We start from the raw sequence: 26,167 nt of genomic DNA, 5'->3' as shown, positions 1-26,167 counted from the left end.
GGAGACACCATGACCAAAGTGACTCTTACAAAGGAAAAGATTTAGTTAGGGCTGGCTTACAGTTCAGCTTATAGTCCATTGTCAAGGCAGGAAGCTCGGTGGCATGCAGGCAGACGCGGTGCTAGAGGGTTAACTGAGAGTTGGAAGACAGTGACTGTGCCTGGCTTGAAATTCTGACAACCTCAAGACCCACCCCCCAGTGACAGCTCTTAATTGTGTTGCTCCCTATTGGCCTATGGGGCCATTTTCATTCAAACCACAGGTAGTAAGTGTCTCAACCACTGGGTCATCTCCCTATCCTATGACTTTTCACCTTTTACATAGGCAGAACAATAAACAGTAATCATAATAATTAAGCTTTTTTTTTTTTTTTGAGGAGTGGGTTTGTATTTATTAGTTGTTTTTTTTTTCCCCCAGCAATATGTTATGTTACATGACATGGTGGCAACTCACAGTACCGTGAGAGTTTCAGTCTGTAGAGAAAATGAAGGTAAGTACTTCTGATGAGGGCCGAAAGACTAAGTGAACACAAAACATCCCATTAAATGCTCACATGTAAAGCAAGACTGTGTGTCCATGTGCATCTTATTCTTTAAATTGCATTTATTTATTTATTTATTTATTTATTTATTTATTTCATTGTATGCATGCTTAAGGCATATGTGTAGAGGTCAGAGGACCACCCGCGGGGATCACTTATCTTTCTACCACATGGGTCCTGGTTTATCAGGGAGTAAGACTGAAGGCATGACCTGGATCAAGAACAGTTGTAGAACCAGCAAAGTATGGAAGTGCAAAAAGAGGAGTCTCAAGAGATCTGCATAGCTGGATAGATGGATGTTGGTGTTGTTTACATGGGATATAGTAAAAGGGGCTGAGTCGTTGTAGGAATGAGAATACTTGGTCTTGCGCGCGCCAGACTGGCCAGCAGTAACGACACTGCAACAGGATCCTTCTGTACACGTTTATTGGGAGAGCTTGATTGCAGAGGCGGAGAGACCCCGAGCCCAGAACTGGTGCTGCTTATATAGGCCTAGGAGAGGCGTGTCTCACACCCTAATTGGTTATGCACTACGCCTCATTTGCATGCTCCTCATCTGATTGGCTACTCTCTCTCTGTACCTCACAGAGCCTCATTATCATACCTCATTTGCATGTCTCACATCTGATTGGTTATACTCCCAAAGCCTCATTATCATGTCCGGGCCAGGCAGTGTCTTTGCAAAAAAGTTTACTGCATATGTACACATTGGTTGTTTGTCCAAACTTATGCATGGTGGCCAGCAGTAGTCAGTGCCACTCTGCAATGGCACATGTGGCTTCCCACAGCTTGGAGCATGTAAACTAAGATGATGACGTAAAGGACAGACAGTAGCATGCTCTCTGGAGGCAGGCTACTTGAGTATTCCAGGATATACAAATCAGTTTTCATTTTTATATATTCTCAGCATTCTTCTCCTCTACCCCGGATTGCCCCTTCCTGCCCCCCTGCCTTCCTGGAGTAGATTGCTAAATTTAGCAACCTCAGGCTCCATTTTGTTGACTGTATCCAAGTGATTACTTCCTTCGCAGTCACTTGCTTCTCTCAATAGAATCTCCCATACTTGCTGCCATCTTACATATTTTGGTAGGATTATTTGATTGCTTTGTTTTGGAGGCGTGTGCGCGTGCGTGGCGTGCGTGCGTGCGTGTGTGTGTTTCTGTATTCCAGGGCACAGGCTGGCCTCTAGGTCATATATCTCGTTTTACGGCTAAGGATGACCTTGATCCTCTGATCCTGTTCTATAATCTCTGCGATAAACTTGTATAAACTTGCTGTATTTTAATTTCAAAGACTAAAATGTAGTGAGAAGGGATGAGGAATAAATACTTGCAATGAGGAAAGAATACCTTTGGAAAGAATATGGTAAATTTTATGTTTTCTTTAGTTTTGGTGGAATTGGAAAAATCTGAATTCATCTTGCTTGTTCATCAGAATTTCCTCTGTGGACTTATGCTCCTATTTTAAGGTGGCTGACAGTCAAAATTGATGCTTGACAGGTGTGTGATGTTTAGTCAGCATACTGTGGGTGTTGGGTATTGAACCCAGGTTTCCTGGGAAAACAGCCAGTGCTCTTACCGGCTGAGCCATTTCTTTAGTCTTGATGCTTTGTTAATGTATAGTCCTATTTTTTAAGATACTCCATGTGATGCAATTGTGGTATTAACCCTACTGTAGCAGTATCTTACTGAGAGCAAGAGACTTTGGATAGGTCATTTGTTTATTTGCTTTGCTTTTATTTCAAATTAAGGACAGTTTCTAACTTTTTTTTCCAAATTCAGAAATAGAAGAGATCTTTTCTACAGACCTTGTGCCGGGAGACGTCATGATCATTCCATTAAATGGGACAGTCATGCCTTGTGATGCAGTACTTATTAATGGTACTTGCATTGTAAATGAAAGCATGTTAACAGGTAAATCAGCAATATCATGCTCATTGTTTATGATAGCATTCAAATTAAGTAGTTTATAAACTTTTTCAAAATCATGATCATTTACTTATAAATGTGGTGGGTAGTGATTTTTGTATATGTGAGTAGATAGACTACATTCTAGGCTGGAAACTATAATCACTTCTGTAAGTTTTAAATTATAAAACTATAGCCACTTCTGGTACTGACCATATTCCTAGACCTGCTTCTTGTCACTCCTTGGACATGAGGGAAATGGTTTAATAATTTTTGGAAAGAAGTAGACTTTAAGCTAACTCAGCTGGAAATTCACAATTTAGAAGAAGTACATCTTATAATCTGACTAGAGATTATTTCCTGCATGGTATATTTTGAGGCTTAAAGCACACAATGTCGCATGTATTTTCTACACTCTTGACTTTGAGAAAGTGTGAATGCTTTAGAGAATTAACCTCATGCCCATTTCTCTCTTTGCCCAAATTTTCTGTGGTATGTGTCTGTATCGTCTTTCTGTCTAGTGGAGGTTAAAGATATAACGTCACCAGATACTGAAAGTAACAGTGCTTTTAAATTTTGTTCTTAAGGATGTGTTGCATTCTTACTCTTTGGAACTACTTGAGGGTCAATAAAAACAATTTTCAAATAATGGCAGGAATTTCTAAATTATGAATCACTTTCTGGAATTACTGTGGGGAACAACTTTCCCAGTGAACCAATTGGACAAAAAGTTGATTTATTCACTATGTTGCCCATATGTAGAACAGTTATTATATGCAATACTGATAATTATTTCACCATTTTTTCAGTATGTATTTGACATTGATTTCTAAGATAACCTTTAAAATGTGATTTTTCATAATAGGAGAAAGTGTTCCAGTGACAAAGACTAATTTGCCAAATCCTTCAGTGGATGTGAAAGGAATGGGGGAGGAGCAGTACAGCCCAGAGACACACAAGCGGCACACTTTGTTTTGTGGGACGACTGTTATTCAGACCCGTTTCTACACTGGAGAACTTGTGAAAGCCATAGTAGTTAGAACAGGTAAATAAAAGTCTCTTTCAGATTTGAAACCCACTAGATGTTTATAAAGGCATTCTGGTTGGTGGGGCTTTATAAAAAGATAAATACTTGTCTTTAATTTTTAAAAAGGATTTAGTACTTCCAAAGGACAGCTTGTTCGTTCTATACTGTATCCCAAGCCAACTGACTTTAAACTCTATAGAGATGCCTACTTGTTTCTGCTGTGTCTTGTGGTGGTGGCTGGAATTGGATTTATCTACACAATCATCAATAGCATCCTAAATGAGGTATGTAACTTTTGATAGGTTTGGTTCTTAATTATTTGTCATGTGGCTAAAGTTAATATTCTGAAGAAAACTGTGACACTATTATCTATTAGAAAGCAAAATGTAGTGGGTAGCATAGGCAGGAAAATTGCAAGTTCTAGGCCATCCTAGGATGGATGGATGGGGTATAAACTTTTTTTTCCAAGACCCTGTTTGAACAAAACCCTGCAAAGCATATTCTCCCTCCCTCCCTCCCTCCCTCCCTCCCTCCCTCCCTCTCTCTCTCTCTCTCTCTTTCTCTCTCAGATTTATTTATTATTATGTGTAAGTACACTGTAGCTGTCTTCAGACACTCCAGAAGAGGGAGTCAGATCTCATTATGGATGGTTGTGAGCCACCATGTGGTTGCTGGGATTTGAACTCAGGACCGTCGCAAGAGCAGTCAGTGCTCTTACCCACTGAGCCATCTCTCCAGCCTCCTCAAAGCATATTTTCGACATAGCATATAATTTTTCAGAATGTCTGCTGCTTCCCTTTCCTTAATGTGATATGAAGCATGCACCAAAACCTTTGTGGGATAAAGTAAAATAATATATACAATAATAACTTGTTTTGTTTATGTAGCTATGTTGTCTTGTTCCTAATTCTACCTCTGGGGTGCTGGAATTACAAAAACTATTTTTAAACACTTAATTGAAGGCACTTGTAAGATCATGTCTGATTATTTTTTTTTCTAGCTTCTGTGGACACTTGCCCAGGTGCTTGTAGGGTGAGACAGTATCAGATCAGTACGTTGATTTGAAGGTAGTCATGTGAAGAATGCACGCTGTTAAAATGAGACAAGTGCTTTAGCTCTTAGCTCTCCTTTAGCTGCTAGTGCATTAGTTCATTAGATAGCTCTTTGAAACATCTCTTTAAGAATTTCCACTACCCTCCAACACTGGGGTTTGAGCCTAGGGCCTCAAACATTATAGGCAAGCATTTATATGTCTTTTATATAATCTTTGGATGAAAAAAACTATATCAATAATAGATGAGTATATATACTTTTTAGTGAAATCAGTAAATTGAATATTGTGAGTTTGATGTTTATTTTTATGTTGACTGTAGAAAGAAGTTCAAGAAATAATTATTAAGTCTCTTGATATCATTACAATTACTGTGCCACCTGCTCTTCCTGCTGCAATGACTGCTGGGATTGTGTATGCTCAGAGAAGACTGAAAAAAGTTGGGATTTTCTGTATTAGTCCCCAGAGGATAAACATCTGTGGACAGCTGAACCTTGTTTGCTTTGACAAGGTCGGTTTGTTTCATAATTGCTACAGTGTACTTTTTATGTTTGTGCTCCCTTTATGAATTAATTTGCCCTTTTTAAATATTTTTGTCTTTTTCCTATTTCTTACTTAGTTACATATCAGATTTTGAAATATTTTTCTCTTCCCTCTCCTCCCACTTGAAACAAGTTTTCACTATGTAGCACTGGCTAGCTTCATTCATTCATTCATCTAGCTAGAATTCATTTGTATAGACTAGGCTGGCCTCAAACAGACAGAAATCTACCTGCCTCTGTTCTCCAGAGTGCTGGGATTAAAGGCACGTTATATCATCATGCCTGGCTCCCTTCTTAGTTTTTATTTTATTTGTTTGTTTATTAGTCTCTTGAGTGTTTTGCATACATGTCGGTTTATACAACATGTGTGTTCAGTTCCCATAGGTTAAAAGAAGGGGTCAGATTCTTGAAACTGGAGTTACAGGGGGTTATGAGCCACGGTGTAGGTGTTGGGAGTTGATAATAGGTCCTGTGGACTAGTATCTCTCCAGCTCCCCTCCCCAACAACCTGTTCTTAGTGATCAATCACTTGATCGTTGCTTACTTGTCCAGATCTGCAAATCAGTGTTTGTATTCTGTGTTATGTCTTAACAGCAAGTCAGGGAAACTTAGGGCTGTAGTTTTAGCATCTGGGAAGGTGAGACAGAATGATAGCTTGAGCTTGCAAGTTCTAGGCCCTCTGGGCAGTATGGTCTAAAGGAAAAAAATTTTAATATCTGTTAGCAATAAAATTTAAGATATATGGGTGCTAGAGAGACAGTTGTTAAGAGCATTTACTGCTCTTGCAGAGGAGCTGAGTCTGATTTATATCACCCTTATAGCACCTCACAACTTTCTATGACTACAGTTCCAGAGGATCTGGTGCCTGCCCTCTTATGGTCTCCATGGGCACCAGGCATGCCCAGGGTGAACAGATATATATGAAGTCAAAACACCCATACACATAAAAATAAAGTTTCTAAAAATTTTAATAAATTAAAGATATAGTGGCAATAAATAAAAATTATATGGTTTTGGGGTTTTTTTTATGTGATTCTGATTTAATAGAATAGGCATGGATATGTATTTACTGTGATTTTATGATTCATAAGTATATATATATCTATATATATGCTTATATAATTTTATTGAATCCTCACAATTTGTTGAAGAAAATTGGTCAATTTTTAAAACATGGGTTTGACTAGTAGCTCTCTTATGGTGTTTAAATTTTTTTCTTGTCTCCTTATGCTCTAATCTGTTCTACCATTATTCCTCCCACCACTATATAGAGACTTCCTGTTGGTTGTTTGGTAGGTAGATTGGCTAGTGCATTTTGTGTTTGCACATGACTATAGTTGATATAGGTAGGTGCCTTCTTGTATGTACTTGAAGGAGTCCTAGTGTAAGCACTGTTGTACACAGTTTCTCATTGTAGTCATGTCCTGGAGGCCTTGCTCTGGCAGTGTATGTGGAGTTGTTATTGATTTGGATCTTGGCATTTTCTTTTTTTTTTTTGTGAGGTATTGTCCTTACTTTGTGCATGTGTACTTTTTTTATTAGACTGGAACTCTTACCGAAGATGGTTTAGATCTGTGGGGAATTCAGCGAGTGGAAAATACCCGGTAAATATCAACTAGATTTTATAGATCATTAGTTTAGTTCATTTTTAATATTTTAGCATATTTAACATTTAAACATAGTAGACAACTATGTACCTATCATTAAGAGTAAGCAACTAATACTTTTCTATGTATACTTCAGATGTCTATTTTAAAAATTGTGTGTGTGTTTGCGTGTGTGCACTTTTAGTCAGAGCACAACTTGCAGGGCATGTTAAAATGTTGGCTTGTATGTAGAGATTTATGATCCTAATTTAATGTGTGTTTTTTGTTTAGATTTCTTTTACCAGAAGACAATGTTTGCAGTGAGATGTTGGTAAAATCTCAATTTGTTGCTTGTATGGCTACTTGTCATTCACTTACAAAAATCGAAGGTGTACTTTCTGGTGACCCACTTGATTTGAAAATGTTTGAAGCCATTGGATGGGTAAGTTCAACCTTTTTTTAAAATTATTTTTGATTTTTTTAAATTTTATGTGCATTGGTGCTTTGCCTGCATCTATCTATATGTGAGGGTGTCTGATCCTCTGGAATTGGGATTAAAGACATTGTGAACTGCTATGTGGGTACTTAGGAATTGCACCCTTGTCCTTTGGAGGAGCATCTCTGTTGAGCCATCTCTTCAGCCCCGCTGTCCAGTTTTGTGGTTTTTGTTTTTGATACAAGGTATTGTGTAGCTTAGGCCCACCATAAACACAGCTATATATATATAGCCAAGCTATCCTGCTCTTAACTCTCAAGGACTCAAATGAGCCCTTACACCTTACATTCTGTTTTTGTGGTGCTAGGCTGTATCTTCACCAGTGGCTTCTCCCAGCTTTTTTCCCCAAGGCTCTAGCTCCGACACAGAGCCAAACCTCAGCTTCTCTCCCTGACCCCATTCATGCCTTCAAAACAAGTACCCTTAAATGATTCAAGCACATTACTAATTTTGGGTGTCAGCATGAGATGGCAGCCATGGCTATCCTGAACTACACTCTGTGCTGACCCAGAGAAATAATCCCTGCAGATTTTACCTCAGTGATTCTGGTCTTAAGGCAGTGTTCTATCTGTATAGGCCTGGCTGTCCTGGAACCTGCTCTATAGACCATGCTGGCCTCAAATTCCTCCTGCTTCTGCCTCGCTAGTGTTGGGATTAAAGGCATGTTCCACCACTGTGGACCACCAGAATTTCTTTTAATTAATGCTAATTCCTCAGCCCCAGCTGATCATTATCAATTGTCCTAGCAAAGGTTTTCCCTTTAGTAGTTCTGGTCTTTTGGTTAATCATAGCTAATTCTTCAGCACCAGCTAACTAGAACCATAGATTTTTTATTATTATTATTATTATATGTAAGTCTTCAGACACTCCAGAAGAGGGCGTCAGATCTTGTTACAGATGGTTGTGAGCCACCATGTGGTTCCTGGGATTTGAACTCTGGACCTTCGGAAGAGCAGTCGGGTGCTCTTACCCACTGAGCCATCTCTCCAGCCCCAGAACCATAGATTCTTAATTCAAAACTACTTAATAAGTGGTTGCTTCTCACTGAATCTTTACAAGTCAGACCTCCATTATCCATACTGGTCTCAGCATTGTCTTCTAAGTTCCTACAGAACAGCCCACTGCACTCTGAGTACTCAGTGCCTTTTCTACCTCAAAGCTCCAAAGTCCTTCCACAATCTTTTACAGAACTTGGACAGCTCTGCCACAGCAATACCCCACAATCTGGTATTAACTTTCATTTTTGTTATGGTTTTTATGGCTGCGGTAAAACACCATAACCAAAGACACGCTAGGAAGGAAAGATTTGTTTCAGTCAGCTTATATAGTTCTACATGACACCAATCATTTAGAGGTTTTTGTAGCAACTCAAAGCGAGAACTTTGTGAGGGCTAAAAATGAAGCAGAGGCCATGAAAGAGCACTGCTCAGCCTCTTATTCATTCATTCATTTTTTAATGGTCTCTTTACATAACCCTGACTGTCCTGGAATTATTATGTAGACCCTGCTGACCTAAAACTCAGAGCTCCATTTGCCTCTGCTTCCTGAGCTGTGGGGTTAAGAGTGAGTGCCACTACGCCTGGCTTCAGTCTGTTTTCTTCACCTGCCCAGGGATAGCATCATCTGTAGGAGCTAGGGCTACCCACATCAATCATTAATCAAGAAAATGTCCCAAGTCTGATGGGGGCATTTTCTTGGTTGAGCTTTTCTTTTCTCAAACCTGACTTAAAACTGATTGTAGGACAGTAAAATACATTCCAATTTCTGAGATGATCAGATGTGGGAAACTGTTTTGGAATTGTTTAGATTTAATTGTATAAAAGTATTTTTTTATTGATTGATTCCTCCAGTTAGTGTAATTCACTAATTAAGTTTTCTTACATAATACAGACTTGCTTCAACCTGTTTTGTGTTTGGTGGTGTGTGCATGCAGTATTTTTTTTTCTCCACTCTTACTACTTTATGTTGTTTTATGTGAGGGAGAGAGGGAGGGAGGAGAGAGAGAGAGAGAGGGAGGGAGGAGAGAGAGAGAGAGAGCACGCGCTCAGAACTTATGTACTTGTCTTGGACTACACATGGAGGACAGTGGACAGCTTTTGGGAGCTGGTTTTCTTCTACCACTATAGGAATCTCAAAGATCACAGTCAAATAGCAAGCATCTTCAATTGCTGAGTCATTTTTTCTAGAAAAATCAATTCTTTGAGAGCCGGAGTGATGATTCAGTGCTTAAAGAGTAGCAGCTGTGCTTGCAGAGAACTGGGGTTCAATCCCCAGCAGGACGTGGTGGCTTAGAATCACCTATAACCCCAGTCCCAGGGGATTTCACACCTCTCCTAACCTGAATCAGCATCAGACACACAAGTGCTGTACAATATACCCATATACATCAAACACAGTTTTTAAAAAGTGAAAGTCAAGAGTTTATGACTATATAGTAGCTTAACTGAAATGTGATTGCATGGCATATCTCTAAAATCACATACTAAAACAGCTTATTCTCTACTTAGTGGTTCTATTAATCATATCTGAATTCATTTTATGGCCCGAGAAAAGCTTTCATGACACCCAGATTGACCTCAAGCTCACTATGTACATAGGCTGTCATTAAACTCCTGGTCCTTTTGCTTCCATGTCTTTTGAGTACACTTGTGCACACACACCTGTAGCATTCATTGGCAGAAATCACTGTATTATAGGCTAAAAGTACTTAAAAGTAACAGCTATTTCTGTTGCTAGGCACATGTACTCTTTATTCTCCTTCCAAATTCTTTCTCACCTTACCCAAAGGTTGCCAGGTATTTAGCTATTTCTGTTTTATTTATGTTAAAAATTTAGGGTTGACATGTCCTTTTATAGCAATTTTTTAATGGTTCACTTAAAAATGAAATGAGTCTGGAATTTTGTGATGTGTTAAGTGTTTTCTTTTTATTTAGATTCTGGAAGAAGCAACTGAAGAAGAAACAGCACTTCATAACCGGATCATGCCTACTGTGGTTCGTCCTTCCAAACAACTGCTTCCTGAACCTACAACTGCAGGAAACCAAGAAATGGTATAGTGTCACCCAGTCCTGGAGAACATAGTGGCTGCTTGTTTTTAATTTTAGTTTAGAAATATCTCTAGAAGAAGTTAGGTGGTTTTTTTGTTGTTGTTGTTGTTGTTTTTGTTTTTTAAATGCAGATACAGGTATTTTTATTGAATTTATTAGGAGGGTAACCCTGATATGTATGCTAAGGCATTCTCTGTTAACTGTTGAAATTTGATTCTTCTGCACACTAGTTCTCTCCTATTTATACATGTGATAGTTATATTTCTAGAGTGCATTCTGTGTTTCTAGAATTGCATAAAAAGGCCCTCTTACTAGTTTTACTTTTAAATAAAATTTAGTGTTCCCCTCATTTTACCATTTACTGTGTCAATATTTTTATGATTCCAGAATATTTGAAATGTTGAATACCATTTCCTACCTACCCCCACCTTCCTGCTAGGCACTGAACCCTTTGCATTCTGGCCTGGTGGTCATCTCGTGGCTGTGTGCCTTCTTTGGGAGTTGCTGTAGTAACTTAAATGCTTAAAGTTGCTTGTTGTTTTCTAAGTGAAATTTGTAGATGTTTTAGTTTTTCTGGTTGATGTCTATTAATCTGTACTTTTTTCTCTTGTCTTTAGGAGCTGTTTGAACTTCCAGTAAGTGAAGAATGCTTTCTTTTTAGATAAGTACATTTGTTTTTATTCTTAAAGAGTAATAAATCTTTTGTGTGCATTTTTGAAATTAAATAGGCTATTTATGAGATAGGAATTGTTCGCCAGTTTCCATTTTCTTCTGCCTTGCAACGGATGAGTGTGGTTGCAAGGACACTAGGTGAGAAGAGGATGGATGCCTACATGAAGGGGGCCCCTGAGGTTGTCGCCAGTCTCTGCAAACCGGAAACAGGTAAGGAAACATGGAGGCTCTGGATACAGTTTTGACGTCAGCACGAACTTACAGTAGCAATTCTAAAATTTCTTTTTATTTTCAAAAGTTCCAGTTGATTTTGAGAAAGTGTTAGAAGATTATACCAAACAAGGTTTCCGTGTAATTGCTCTTGCACACAGAAAATTGGAGTCAAAGCTGACCTGGCATAAAGTACAGCATATTAGCAGGTAAGGCTGAGTGGCTTACTGCATGTTTCAGTAATATACTACTTATATTTATACAAAAAGGTGAATGTGTGAAATGTCTGCATTGTACCTTTGTTTTAGGTAAGACTAGGAATTTTCTTTCATTTTATATTGTTTTTTCTTGTTTTTCACATCAGTTTCTCTGTGTATTCCTGGCTCTCTTGGAAGTTGTTGTGTAGACTAGGCTGGCCTAGAACTCCCAGTGCTGGCATTTATATCATGTGCCACCACACCCCAATCTATTGATTTGTTGCCTATATTTATGCTCCTGAAATAATTATTTTCTTTAGAAATATAGAAGTACTTAGTAGTTATTATTTTGATTTTTAAATTCTTCTTATGTTTGTCTGTGGGCTTGTGTGTGTTGACGCAGTGCCCATGGAGGCCACAAGTGAGTGAATGAGTGATCCGTGAACTAGAGTCACAGGTGGCTGTGACTGCCTGATGGATGTACTGGGAATGGAATCTGGGACCCCTTTCAAGATTGGTACTATGTGCCCTTCACCACTGCGCTATCCCTACAGCCTGTTACCAAATTTTTACAGTGTGTCAGTCATGTTCTAGGAATAGGCAACAATTTTGTTTATTTTCTCTAAAAGCCCACTGCCCAGTGGGAGCCAGATACATATTTGGCTCATGAGTATCTTGAGTCATTATACCTGCTATTCTTTCTCTCCTCTGTTTTATTCTGTCCTTTGTCAAATGACATTACTGACAGCTTTTCTTTTCCTGTATAAATAAGGTTTTATTTTTATCTTTGCTATGATAAAGTCCTCTGACAAAAGAAACTGAAGGAAGAAAGGGATTATTTTAACTTATAGTTCAAGAAACAGTCATTATGGTGGAGCAGGCAGGCAGCAGGAGCATAAAGCATCCAGTCCCAGTACAGTTGGGGAGCAGGAGAGTGAATATGTGCTGCTGTAGTGCAGGATCCCAGCCAGAGAATGGTGCCACCTTCAAGGGGTGGGTCTTTCCGTCTCCACATAATCTACAAGATAATCCCCCGGAGGCATCCTCCTGTCTCCCAGCTAATACTAGATTTTTGTCAAATTGACAGTTGCTACCAGCTATCCCACCCTTCTGATTTTTGTTGCTATAGGTGATAATGAACTTACCCGTTTGTTAATATTTCATGCTGTGTTTAGTGTTTTGTAAGTAGAAAGGAATATTTTGTCCTGCTACTTCTGCCTGATGTAGAGTGGTGATCTGAACATAAATAAAAGCCAGAATAAGGGGGCTGGAGATATGGCTTAGAAATTGAGAGCCCTGACTGCTTTTTCAGGGGACTTGGGTTTCCAGCACCTATATGGTGGTCCACCCACAGACTCAGTATTAGGTGAATCCAACATCTTCATATGACTTTTATGCCTGTCAGGCATACTAACAGTCATACATGCAGGTAAAACATACACATACAAAAACCTAGTGATGTCAAGTTGAAAACCACAGGTATGTCCTAATTCCCACAAAGGACACATTAATGTCTTTTCTTTACAGTGTCACCCTTGTTGTTGGCCCCATTAAAGACTAACTGTTCACTTACCCGTAGCTCTTGAGCCTGTCCTGTATAGAGAGCTGCTCATGCCCTGGAATACTGGGTGGATCACATTATCCTACTCTCCTTTTTCTTTCTTTTCCTTCAGCCAAGACTGTCTCTTGTGTTTTTGCTTAATAGGAATAGGGCTTTTTGTTTTTTAAAATACTGATTTCTCTTATTTAAACCTTTACATTTTAGAAGTGTACAGTTCTTTAGAGTGCAAGATGTCCATGGCATTTGGTGTTCAGCATTTGTAAGATCGTGAGTTAGGAAATCTGCTGAACGCACTGGCGTGGTGCTGCTAACCTAGTTCCACGTTGTTACAATTGAACACTGTCCTTTGCCCTTTCCTTTCCCCGTAAGGTCTTTATTTATGTCTTTACCATTTTTTCTTTTTAAATAGACATTTATGTCAGGTTCATTTTTATTTCAATAAAAATTACCTTTTGAGATTTACATTTTTGGAAATAGTTGACTGCTAAGTATACATAGGCCTCATTGAGTATGTGCACATTTTACTTTATAACAAGGATGTTTTAGATTTAGGTCTTTTAGATTGCTCTGTTAATCTTTTGTCTTAACAATTACATTAACTCTTCAGAGATGCCATTGAAAACAACATGGATTTTATGGGATTGATTATAATGCAGAACAAATTGAAGCAGGAAACCCCTGCAGTACTTGAAGATTTGCATAAAGCCAACATTCGAACTGTCATGGTCACAGGTGAGCATGACTGTAGAGCTCAAGTTGTGTGATATTGAGGGATGGTCAGCTAGAAAGGCACATTATTTAGTGACTATACCATGTGTTGTACTATTTCTTTTCTTTCTATGTCTTTTTTGTTTTGTTTTTTTGAGACAGGGTTTCTTTGTGAGCCTGTTGTACTATTTCAACTCAAAATATTTCCCCAAGATAATAAGGTAGCTGTAATCCAGCTTTGACTTCTAACACAAACTGTTTCTGGAAAATATAGTAGTAAAGAAGAAACTAAAGCTTTTCAGTTATGTTCTTTTTGTTTTTATTTCCTGTACCACATGTGGAGCCTTGGCTTATGTGAATTATCTATGAATGTTTCTTCTGCTGTCATATAAGATTCCTGAGGAATGAGTGTTAGCCTTTTTTATTGTGGGGATCACTTACAATTTTTAACATTGATGTAGACATAGAAAATGGTTATCAGGTGTTAGAATCAGATGAAAATTTTTTCATTTACATTTCATTTCTGTACTATGTATGTATGTATGCATGTATGTGTCTTTATATGTATGTGTGGAAGTCAAAGACTATCTGGCAGTAGTCAATTCTTTTCCTCCCATTCCAGTGCCAAGACTCACAATTCCCTCTGACCATGTTGTGGACCCTCGTCCCACCATAGCACTACAGTAGAAGCCTAGTGCTTGTTCTATATGTCCATGTTTCCCTGCTAACCTTAATGTCTTTAAAATAAAATAAAATAAAATGATGTCTTTAAAATTAGGAGACAACATGTTGACGGCTGTCTCTGTGGCCAGAGACTGTGGGATGATTCTACCTCAGGATAAAGTTATTATTGCTGAAGCATTACCTCCAAAGGATGGAAAAGTTGCCAAGATCAATTGGCATTATACAGACTCCCTGTCACAGTGTAGTGAATCATCAGCCATTGACTCAGAGGTAATGTTTATATTGTCTTTTTAAGTTTGCTCATTTGAATTTAGTCTGGGTGGGGGGAAAAGATGATACATGAAAACCCAGTGTTAACAAAAACTAAATGAAAATAGAAGCCAGGACTATCATTCCAGAGACTCTCACTCATTATTGTAAGAATCTGGGTATTTACATTTTGATACAGATTTTCCCTTTCTTTGAATAAATGCTAGGTTTTTAATGACATCGTTTATAGTGTGAAATAATCAATCTTGGCATAAACAGATTGAATATAGAACTGCATTTTCTTGTATGGGTGCCTGAATATTGTTTCAAATGTCTTATATATAGGCTATTCCAATCAAACTTGCCCATGATAGTTTAGAGGATCTTGAGGTGACTCGCTATCATTTTGCGATGAATGGAAAGTCATTTTCGGTGATACTGGAACATTTTCAAGATCTTGTTCCTAAGGTAAGTAATGTGAATTTTTGGATGTGTTCATGAGCTCACTGTGAACAGCAGCATGTTAAAAAAAAACAATGTTTGTTTTATAGTTGATGTTGCATGGTACTGTGTTTGCTCGAATGGCACCGGATCAGAAGACACAATTGGTGGAGGCATTGCAGAACGTAGAGTAAGTATTGATGGGCTTTTATGGTTCTTTTCTTACGAATTACAATTTCACTTTCAAATTCTGGATGGTAACTGATATTTCTTTATATATAAGCTAAGTATCCTTAATCCAAACACCTGAAATATGAAGTGCTTTAAAATCTGAAACTTTTTGAGTGTCACAGTAGAAATTGAAGCAAATATTTTAAAATATGAAAAATTCCAAAAATCTGAAACACTTCAAATGAAAAGTATTTAAAGTATGGGCACATGCATGTGAATGTCTGTGTGTAAAGAATTGTTACCTATCAAGTATGTATTTTTAAAATAAATTCACTGACATATTTATCTGGGTAATGTATCCACAGTTCTTTCTTAAGGTTGTACCCTCATTAATTGGTGCTCTTTTTAATTGAAATGTATGTACATGTATGTTCTTTGTTACAAACAAACCTACTCCCCGTTCCCTGTGGTCTTCCTTCCGCTTCTCCTCCACAATCAGATTTATTCTTTCTTCCTCCTTCAACCTGATTTCAACTGATTTGTCCACTTAGTGCTTGTATGTATATGGGTGTATAACAAAGAAGTGACTTTATCGTTTGAACTTCGGGGTTTCAGGCCTTCAACTCTCTCACACAAATGCATTTGGGTCATGCGTGGCTTTGGAATTTTAGTAACTAGTAATGTTTGAAGTTTCCAAGGGAGAAATCTTTACTCATAACACCAAAAACTGTTCAGGTTCTTACCTTGCCCTCCAGGTAAGGAAGTTGAGACACCAAAATCATTTGTCCATGTGCAGCTCCACCCAGTGCTGTGAGGAGAACAGCAGTGTCTGATGACCTGGTATAAGGAGGACCACTTGTTTCATTTGTGTGTTAGCTCTCTGAGTCTGCTGGAGGCGAATCAACTTCTTTATATGTGAATTGTAAGAAATTAAAGTCTTAAAATCATTTTTCTTTTCTTAGCTACTTTGTTGGGATGTGCGGTGATGGTGCAAATGATTGTGGTGTAAGTACTGTTTTTGTGATTTATTTTGTAGTTTTTTAGCCTGAATCATTCACTGAATTAATCAGTTTTTTTTTTTAACTGTTAGGCTTTGAAGAGGGCACATGGTGGCATTTCCTTATCTGAGCTTGAAGCTTCCGTGGCATCTCCTTTTACTTCTAAGACACCCAGTATCTCCTGTGTGCCAAACCTTATCAGGTAATAAAGATCTGAAATTTTTATATTTTTTGAAGAGACCTTTTTAAAAAAATATGTCTTGCCTGAATGAAAGCATATGTACTGTGTTTGTGCCTTGTGCCCAAGGTGATTTATCATAAAAGTGTTTCTGAACCCCTGGAACTAGAGTTTTGGACACTTTTCAAGTTGCCATATAATATAGGTGCTATGAATCGAACCCCAGATCCTTTGGAAAAGCAGCCAGCACTGTTACTGCTCTTCAGCCCCAGAGAAAGCAACATTTCCACTATCCCCAACCCCCACCCCTTTGTAGCAAAGCTGGCCAGAAATTCACTGTGTAGCCTGGATGGCCTTGAAATTGCTGGGTTTGTTTGTTTGGTTTTTCAAGACAGGGTTTCTCTGTATAGCCCTGGCTGTCCTGGAACTCAGTCTGTAGACCAGGCTGGCCTCGAACTCAGAAATTCGCCTGCCTCTGCCTCCCAAGTGCTGGGGATAAAGGCTTGGCCACCACTGCCCAACAGCCTTGAATTTGTGATCCTCCTGTCTGTCTCGCCTTCCAGTGGCTGTGAGTACAGATGTGAGAGCTAGTATTCCTGGCTCAGAGTTTTACTATTTTATTCTGTCTTGTACTTGACTGTAGTAGAGTGAATTATCATGAAGAGCAACAGAACTTGTTTAATGCCAAGCCGTGGTTGAGCCTATGACACTCTTCCAGTTGTATTGCAACATACATTTTTTGATGGCCGAGAACTTTGTTGTAGATGTGAATGGTGATGTTTATCTGTCAGGATGGATGCGTGTTCTGAAGGACAAGCTAAGGTGCTGCCAGTCACATTCAACATTCTTATTCACAGGGAAGGTCGTGCTGCTTTAATGACGTCCTTCTGTGTGTTTAAATTTATGGCGTTATACAGCATCATCCAGTACTTCAGTGTTACTCTCCTGTATTCTGTGAGTACCCACACCACGCAGACATGTACTTAATGGTAAAGCACCAAAGATAGTGGGCCCGTGTCTTTGATTTTGAACACATGACCTAAAAAGGAAATTTATGCAGTTTATATAAAATTACCTTGAGGATTTGGGATACATGTTTCTTAAAGCCTTGCACTCATGGCTACAGCTTTGTGTGAAAAAAAAAATGTGTTATTTTGTTTGTTTGGTTGGTTGGTTGGTTTGTTGTTGTTCTTGTTTGTCTGTAGATTGGCTTTGCCTGTTCTGGGCAGGATTTCAAGTTTGTAATCTCATTATGTGGTTGAGGAGGGCCTTGAAGTTCTGACTGCTGTCACGCTAGGGATGGAGCATGTGCCATCTGTGTTACAGTTACAGGTCTAGTCAGCTTTGCTATGCATTTACAGAAATTTAAAAAAAGACATTTTGGTCATAAAACTATGCATTCGTAGAATGTAGACAGTAGTTGTGATAGGTTACTCTCTTACATTATGATTAACATGATTGACCTGTAATTTCCTGACTGACACTGTAACATTCTAAAAGTATCTTTGTGAACACTTCCTTTTATTATTTTCAGAAGTATCAGAAGGGAAGATTTTAAATAAGAAGAAACACTGACACTTGAATACTGAGTATTAGAATGTTAATTTAAATATTTTCAGTAAAAACTTGTTGCCAAAATTAAAAATGCTTTTGACAAATTTTAAAGTCAGACCTTTTATACTAAGATTTGACTTTGAAGTTATGTAAATAGGTTGTTATTGGTTAATTCCAGAGTCAGATGTTTTAAGTATGTTTCTATTGCTGTGATGAAACATCATGACCAAAAAGCAAGTTCGAGAGGAAAGGGTTTATTTAAAGGCTTATACTTCCAGATCATAGCCCATCCCTGGAGGTAGTCAGGATAGGAATTGAAGCAAGGCTGGAGTGATGCAGAGGCCATGGAGGAGAGCTGCTTACTTACAGAATTCAAGCCCACAAGCCCAGGTGTGACGCCATCCACAATAAGCTGGGCCCTTCCTTTATTGATTAGTAATTGAGAAAATGCCTTACAGTTGGATGTCACAGAGGCATTTTCTCAACTGAGGCGCCTTCTTCTCTAGCTTGTGGCAACTTGACACATTAAACTAGCAAGTACATACCATTTTGAAGGTGTCATTCCTGGGGAAAAACAAGACTGTAATCTGGTAACAGTGCTATGAAAATACTCTTAAACTTTCACAATTGCTTTTGTAGATCTTGAGTAACCTGGGAGACTTTCAGTTTCTCTTCATTGATCTGGCAATCATTTTGGTAGTAGTATTTACAAGTGAGTATTTTGCTTTTTTTGTGTGTCAGAGCATACAAATGTTTGAAATTATATTAAATTTTGGTAAATTTGCATCAACCATTTTATGAGTAAGTTATATTGGTCTAGTTTTCCTGTATATGTTTTATTACTGGTTTATATTTTTGCCCTATCTGTTTTCTAGATTGGAAGTGGGGTTTATCTAGTGTCTGTCTCTGTTTCTCTGTGTCTGTCTGTCTGTCTGTCTCTCTCTCTCCAGTTTTTGGAATGATTTACTTACACCAAAAGAGCCATAAAACACTTAACTGCTTACCTTACCCTTCTTGCTCGAATAATTATCAGGAGAGTATCCAACTCAACAATTATGTATTTGATCCTTTCTGCATTATTTTACTATCTTACTCTTAACTAATGATGTTATTTTTCTTCTTTATTGAAAATAGATTCCCTTAGTCCAAATCCTTTCCCGGGTCTCACCTGACCACTTCCTTTCCCATTTCCACCAGTCCCTAGACCAGCCTTAGAATCTATTCTATTTTCCTTTCCCAGGGAGATCCATGCTTCTCCGTGCTTCTTCTTCATAGTCCTCCTCTTTACCTAACCTCTCTGAGTCTGGATTGTAGCTTGATTATTATTTACTTAACAGCTCTGATCTATTTACAAGTAAATACAGACCATATTTATCTTTCTGGGTCTATGTTGCATCACCCAGAATGTTTTTTTTTTCTAGTTCCATCCACTTGCCTGCAAATTTCATGATGTCACTTTTTTAAAATCGCTCATATCTCATTGTGCAAATGTGCCAAATTTTCTTTATTCTTCAGTTGAGTGCCATCTAGGTTATTCTTAGTTTTTAGCTGTGGTAGATCAAGCTACAGTGAACATGGTTGAGAAAGTGTCTTTATGGTAGGATGGAGCATCCCTTGGGTATATCAAAATGCCAACTTTTATTTTGAGACTGGCTTTCTCTGTAGTCCTGGTTGTCTTGGAACCCGTTCTGTAGATCAAGCTGGCCTTGAACTCAGAGATCTGTCTGCCTCTGCCTCCTAAATGCTGGGACTAAAGATGTGTGCTTCCACCACCCTGCTTGCCAGATAATTCTTTATAGACCTTGAGAGGACAATTCTTCATATGGAAAAACAAAAGACCCAGGATAGCCAAAACAATCCTGAACAATAAAGGAACTGTTGAAGGTGTCAACTATTTACCATCCTTGATGTCAGGTTATACTACAAAGCTATATTAACAACAGCTGAATGATAGTGATGTACAACAGACATGTTGGCCAGTGGGTGATAGTGCATGCCTTTAACTCGGGCTATGAATTTCTCAAGGGGTATTACAGTGCTAATGCTGTATGTGCCCTTGTAGATTCTTCCTGTACAGAGAAACAAGATGTTAGTTTTTACTAGTGTTGGTACTAGCATCAAAATAAATAATAGGCATATGGCTTCTTCAATTAATAGGAATTTACAAATCTGTCCATACTGGAAATAAATATCTGGGAAATAAGTAAAAGCTGTTGAAAGAACTTGCTAGCTAATATGAGGACTATTTCATTTGACCATGAAGAGATCCAGGTCTTCTTATTTATATTTTAGGAAGATAATTCTATGTGGAGAACTATCCTGTGCATTGTAAGGTACACAGATGATCCATTGTTTACTGCATGTCTTCAATACTGTCAAAATTCCAACTACTTGAAATAGAGCCCTTGCCATATCTTTCCTGGGGTGTTAAAATTACCTCTGATAAGAATTACTGAATTAAAAAAATGGCTTAGTAGACTAGTCAATGACTAAGCAAAGTTTATCAAAATTTTGTAACAGTTGATGATATCAAAAGATAAATTTAGAAATGTTATAATGGAAAACTTGGTAGATCCCATGTGCTATCAGTTGGACTAATTTTCCTTTGAGTTACTGTTGTGTTCATAGAGCTTCAGACATGCTAGTATATCATTTAACTGGGGCTTTTTTCTCTTTCATCTTTATGTTACATTATGTTATGACACAACATTACATGGTTTTGCTGGAATTACAGGTGTGCACTACTCCCACACATTGCTTTATAGTTACTAGTTTTACTGGTACTAAGATTTTCCATGAGTTTCAGTGGAAAGGTAACCGTTACTGGAGGCATTTTTGAAATTAGAATTCTGAAAATTCGTTTACTTTTATAGATTATTTTAAAATGTATGAAAATTCTCACTTCCAAGAGTATTTAATTATGTCTTAGTAAGAAATTTAGATACAATTTTTTGTCCTTTCCTTTCAAATATAGTGAGTTTAAATCCTGCCTGGAAAGAGCTTGTGGCACAGAGACCACCTTCAGGCCTTATATCTGGGGCGCTCCTCTTCTCCGTCTTGTCTCAGATTGTGATCTCCGTTGGATTTCAGTCGCTGGGTTTTTTCTGGGTCAAGCAGTATAAAGTGTGCGATCCAAATTCAGAGTGAGTTGGTCGATCCATTGTAACAATTGTATAAGGTGACTATAAAAAGATGAGCCTTGAAATGTGTATAGAACTTGCAGCTTTTTTAAACACCTCAATAATTTTGTCTTTTTGTCATGATGACTTCTGTCTTTAGGAAAGAGTGTCTTAATTTTCTGTTCATCAGTACCACAGCCAAGTTATAAGGAAAAGGGCTTCGTCTTACCTCTGGATTGAGAAACTCATACTGTCTTTTTTGACGGTAGTGTTTCTAGCAGATGTTTCTAGACATCACACATTGAGAGACCTATTCTGATATGCTCCCCATTTCTCCATTATTACATGAATGAATTAATCTACCCATGGGGGCAGAACTCCAATCACCTCTTAAGTTCTCACCCAGTCTCTGCTTTTGCCTCTCAATGAGGATTAAATTTGAGTATAAACTATAGAAGACCATAGTAGAAAGTATCTAGGCAAAGAACCTGAATTTGCTTCTGAGACTTGCTTATCTCTAAAATGAGAAAAATTAGCATCAGGGTTCAGGAAGACCCTGATATAGTATAATGCTTCTAGGTTTTCTATTTCCAAGTTGAAGAAACACTTTTATTAAACATCATTTTAAAACATCCTGAAAGAATGTTACGTATTTACATATGAAGTCTTCTACTGGTTACAAACTGTAATGAATTAAATAAATGTGGATAATTTTGTCAACTCTTCAGTTGTGAATATTTTAATTTGCTTGATTGAGATTATCATTAACATTTTTAGCAAATTAAAAAAAACAACATAGTTTTCTTAAATGTATATAGGCATTGCCCATGCAAAGGAATGGACAAAATTGTTTTGAATCTTAGTGTCCATTTATAGAGGTTTAACATCTGTGTTTGTTGCAGTAACATTACTAATTATGTATGCCCCACAGTACTGTATACTTAGAAAAGGAGGGCAAGCCCTGACTAGCAAACATTGAAGGTTATCTTGTTGTCAGGGCTTGGCTACATATTAGCACAAGTCATCCTACAGTATAACCCCAGAGAAGTATGAGCCCTAGGTAAAGAAGTACAGTCACATGCATTAAGTAAGATAGTGTATCCCCGGTTAGCATGGGGTAGGTAGTACTACATTAAAGACAGACTTGTGGTCTGTTTACATTCACTCTGCTAAAATTCCAAATATGTTTTAAAATTATTTGATTATAATTTTAACTGATTATAATCTATAGCTGAAGGGTAAAGAATAACCTTCTGTGTATCCTCTGTGTTGCTGCACCTTTTGCTATGAATAGCATTTTACTTCTTTGTATTGTAATGATTTAAGGCATCTAAAATAACATTGGCCCCTTGGGAATATGCTGCTGTGTTCTTAATGGGATCTTTGTGTGTTCCAGTGTTTGTAATACAACAAGAAGCGCATGTTGGAACTCGTCACACTTATACAATGGGACTGAACTCGATTCGTGTAAAATACAAAATTATGAAAATACCACAGTATTTTTTATCTCCAGTTTCCAGTACCTCACAGTGGCGGTTGCCTTTTCAAAAGGAAAACCATTCAGGCAGCCTTGCTACAAGAATTGTAAGTGTGACATCATGATTTCCACCTTTCTCTTCCTTTACAACATTACAGAAAAGAAACCTGATCTTGGCAACATGCCAGCAATCCTACTTAGCCACATACATAGCCAGACCCTTCTCAAAAACAAAACTTAAGGGAAAAAAAAAAAAGGAATAAGTGAATTTAACTGGCAATTCTTTCATGGAGAGGCAGGTGTTTAATGTTTGGAATATTTACTGTCTTGTCACTTTCATGACCATTCCCACTCTTACGTTTAGATGATTCTGGTTTTCATAGCCTGTTACTTTGGGCCCCTTTTCTTTCTTTGAGTGAGTCCAGAGAATTGGGATTGGAAGCAGGGACCTGTAGGAGGCTCTGGGGAGACAGTAGGTGTGCTTTCCTCTTGAGTGTTCTTCACAGTATAGCTGCCTTACCCCTTACACTGTTGTCAAGGTCAGGGTCTGTAGAATTTCTAATTTTAATCACTTTTGCTCCCCATTGCAGAAGTGACCAACAGATTAGAGTTCTGTGTCTCTCTATGGGTTTCAATACAAATATCCAAAATTTTAGCTTTATAGACAAAACTTGGTTCGACATGTAAGTTGCTAGCTTTTGAAAGTAGAAATGGGAACAGTGAAATGGCTCTGAAGGCCACCTGTCCTGCCAGAAAAGCTTGACCTGAGTTCAGTCCTTAGAACATGTAAGTAAAACTGCAAAAAGAGACTGAGCTACATACACACAGATGCCTGTGACTTCCACATATATCCATGGTGTGTGTGCCAGTTGACACACAGTAATAATAATTTTAAAAATTGAAAACATTAGTTGATAATGGCTTTTGCAGTGTCATGGAGGAAGTGACAAGTGTTTGTGTGTAGCTGTGAAGAAATGTCATTGTTGAAGTCAAATGCCAGGACTAGATTTTAGACATCAGATGAGTAATACTCATTGGAATCTCATTCTCATTCTGGATTTGAGAAGCATTTCCACATGCATGGGTCCTCTCTGACCATATGCGCATGTGTGAACAGGTTAACATCGAAATAGGTCTTACTGGTAATTTTTCTGTTTTAGATATTTATGAACATTCATGTTACTTTGTAACTGTAACTGTTACGGAGATCTACTAGAAGCACGCCATGCTGCTTAGAACACTTTATAATATAACTAATGCTAACGTACTGAAAAGGTGAACCTTTTTGGAGGGGGTGAGTGGAGGCAATATTAGGGCTTAAACCCTAGGGACTCCCACCACAAGCTAGGTACCTATCATTGAACTATATCCCCAAGTCTCCTCGCTGTGGTGTAGCTTATGTAGGTTAGGCTGTGTAACTGAGCTTACTCGGAGCTTGTGCTAGGACTGCAGATGTTTGCAATCCTAGCACACATGTAACACTAGGGAGCTACCCTGGGCATAACACTTGCTGGGTAAAGCACTCTTGCAACTGAGCCACATCCCCAGCCCTTCCTTACTTAACTTTTCTTCTTTTTAATTAATATTATATGTGGAAGATAGATGACACCTTTTGGAGTCAGCTCTCTTCCATCTTTTACATGAGAGTCAGATTAGACTCAGGTCACCAGGCTTTGCAGCAAATGCCTTTACTCGCTACTTTTCCTTAGCAGATTTTGTACTTATAATTCTCCTGCCTCATTCTCCTGAATTTTGAGATTGAAGATAGAGTGCTGTGTCCAGAAACAATAGTTTTCTTTTCTTTTTTCTCTATTTTGATTTTCTCTATAGTTATGAAGAAACCTAGCCCCCAGGTTGGTATCAAATTAGGAAAATTAGCTGTAGTGATCTAAGAATACATTCTACCCTATCTATACTTACACTTTCGTGAGTGAGTGAGTGAGTGAGTGAGTGAGTGAGTGAGTGAGTGACACGTCAAGCAGGGACAGTTGTAGGGGTGAACTCAGGAATGTACAGATTTCCAGGCAAGTACTCTACCATAGAGCCATACCTAGGTTTGTTTTTGTTTTGTTTTGGCAGAGCTGGGTTTAAAAGTGTGTGCCCCCAACCCCGCCACCACCTTGCTCAGTTTTAAGCTACTTGTTTTAAAAGTACATCTTTTACATGATTGGGAGACTTCAAATTTATCTTCTCATTTAGTTTTCAGTTGATTCAAATAAGCACTTTATTGTTGACAGTGGCACTGATTTAAGTATACTAAACTATTTCAGCAGAGATATCATAAAAACACTTTATTTCCTGTAAGCTTTGTTCCTGCAGAGGGTATAGAGGAACCAATATAGTTGGCCATATATTTCTGCTAGTTTCTCTGTTTTCCTGTTAGTACTATAGATTGCCAGTGAAAGTCTTAGAACAGTTCTTTGCTAAGGCTATTCAGTTGTTCTCTAGATCTAATCAGTGTAATATATTATTATACTTAATTTGAGATTTTTGTCTGTACTGTTATTAATATTTGTCTTGGGTGTAGAGGCAATCTTTCTAGAGTGATATTCGCTTCTAAAATTAAACCTACTATCAGTGTAGCTTCAGTTTTCAACCTTAGTTGTTATATATGCATAATTGTGTTTGTGCTTCCATTTCAAGTATCATGATGGTTCACACTTAAGTCTCAGCTATCATTTCTCACCAGACTTTGCTTCTTTGTTTGAGGCAGGGATCTGTAGCTGAGGGGGGCATTGACCCTCTGATCTTTTACCTCCAAAGTTGTGGCTTTGAAGCTGTTACCACTATGCCTGGTAGTTTCAGTTTTGTCACAGAAACTGGTTGGATTTTTTGGTCCTTGTGGAATTTGGTTTGTTTGTTTGTTTGTAAAATCCAACTTCTGTCTTTGCCTGTGAAGATGTTATTACTAAATTTAGTGGTCAGAGTTTCGCTATGTGTTCCTGGCTAGCCTGGAACTCAAGATCTGTCCACATCTGGAATGCTGGGATTAAAGCATATGCCACCATTATCTGACATATATTTAAGGTTGAAGGGAATAGATTTAAATGTATCTAATAAATCTGGAGGCGGAAGAGGAGGAGGCTATGCAGGATGTCTTATACTGTAGGTAATAACAGTATATGCTTTTTATATTTCATGAACTTAAATAGAGGTATTCAAACCAAATTGTATGTTTGAAGTATTTGTATGCTTCTTGGTGTTTGGCACTTTTTAATTTAAGGGAAATGCCTAATTTTATTGTTTGCTTTTCTTTTCCAGATTTTTTTGTTATATCTGTGATTATTTTGTATGTTTTCATATTATTCATCATGTTGCATCCAGTTGCCTCTGTTGACCAGGTTCTTGAGGTAAGGCTAAGCACTTCATTCATTACTTGTCATGGTTGATGGGAACTGGGAAACAGTAGTAAGACATTGATAGAAAGAAAGTCATTATTAGTATCATGTGGAGTGTAGACAGCTAAATAAAGATTAAATAAACTACCTTTATTTTTTCCAGTATTGCTTCTTTCCCTATATCTAATATATAGTTGTATTTACCAAAAGACACTCTAAAAGAATGGGCATAGTTAAAGTAGATTTTATTGATTGATTATACCTGTGCAGTTCATTGACCCATCCTTTCCCATGTGTCTTCTGTGGTACATCTGTGATGTATCAGTTCCCAAGTGTGGACTTTGTGACTTTCATCCTGTTGGGAGCTTTATATTTTGTGTTTTGAGTTCTCTTTTATCTTTTTTCTTTGGTAG

The 26,167-nt window shown here is 37.9% G+C and overlaps 1 protein-coding gene across 4 annotated transcripts in view; it reads left to right on the top strand.

Annotated features, from left to right (window-relative positions):
* Positions 1-26,167, top strand: part of Atp13a3 (ATPase type 13A3) — a 76,449-nt gene that overhangs the window by 34,150 nt on the left and 16,132 nt on the right. For 3 of the 4 annotated variants that reach the window (NM_001128094.1, NM_001128096.1, XM_011245879.3), the window contains 22 exons: positions 418-490; positions 2,323-2,454; positions 3,314-3,493; positions 3,602-3,759; positions 4,849-5,037; positions 6,611-6,672; positions 6,946-7,096; positions 10,084-10,200; positions 10,815-10,832; positions 10,926-11,079; positions 11,168-11,288; positions 13,445-13,569; positions 14,324-14,499; positions 14,824-14,946; positions 15,030-15,109; positions 16,053-16,095; positions 16,181-16,290; positions 17,124-17,220; positions 18,460-18,532; positions 20,795-20,963; positions 22,336-22,523; positions 25,678-25,766. In NM_001128094.1, the coding sequence (NP_001121566.1) occupies positions 418-490; positions 2,323-2,454; positions 3,314-3,493; positions 3,602-3,759; positions 4,849-5,037; positions 6,611-6,672; positions 6,946-7,096; positions 10,084-10,200; positions 10,815-10,832; positions 10,926-11,079; positions 11,168-11,288; positions 13,445-13,569; positions 14,324-14,499; positions 14,824-14,946; positions 15,030-15,109; positions 16,053-16,095; positions 16,181-16,290; positions 17,124-17,220; positions 18,460-18,532; positions 20,795-20,963; positions 22,336-22,523; positions 25,678-25,766 (2,628 nt within the window). The other variant, XM_017316958.2, reaches the window with a different exon arrangement.

Source organism: Mus musculus, chromosome 16 (assembly GCF_000001635.26).
Source record: "Mus musculus strain C57BL/6J chromosome 16, GRCm38.p6 C57BL/6J".
In the NCBI taxonomy this organism is placed as follows: Eukaryota; Metazoa; Chordata; class Mammalia; order Rodentia; family Muridae; genus Mus; species Mus musculus.
The sequence above is the reverse complement of the archived record's forward strand: the minus strand, read 5'-3'. Positions and strand labels throughout refer to the sequence as shown.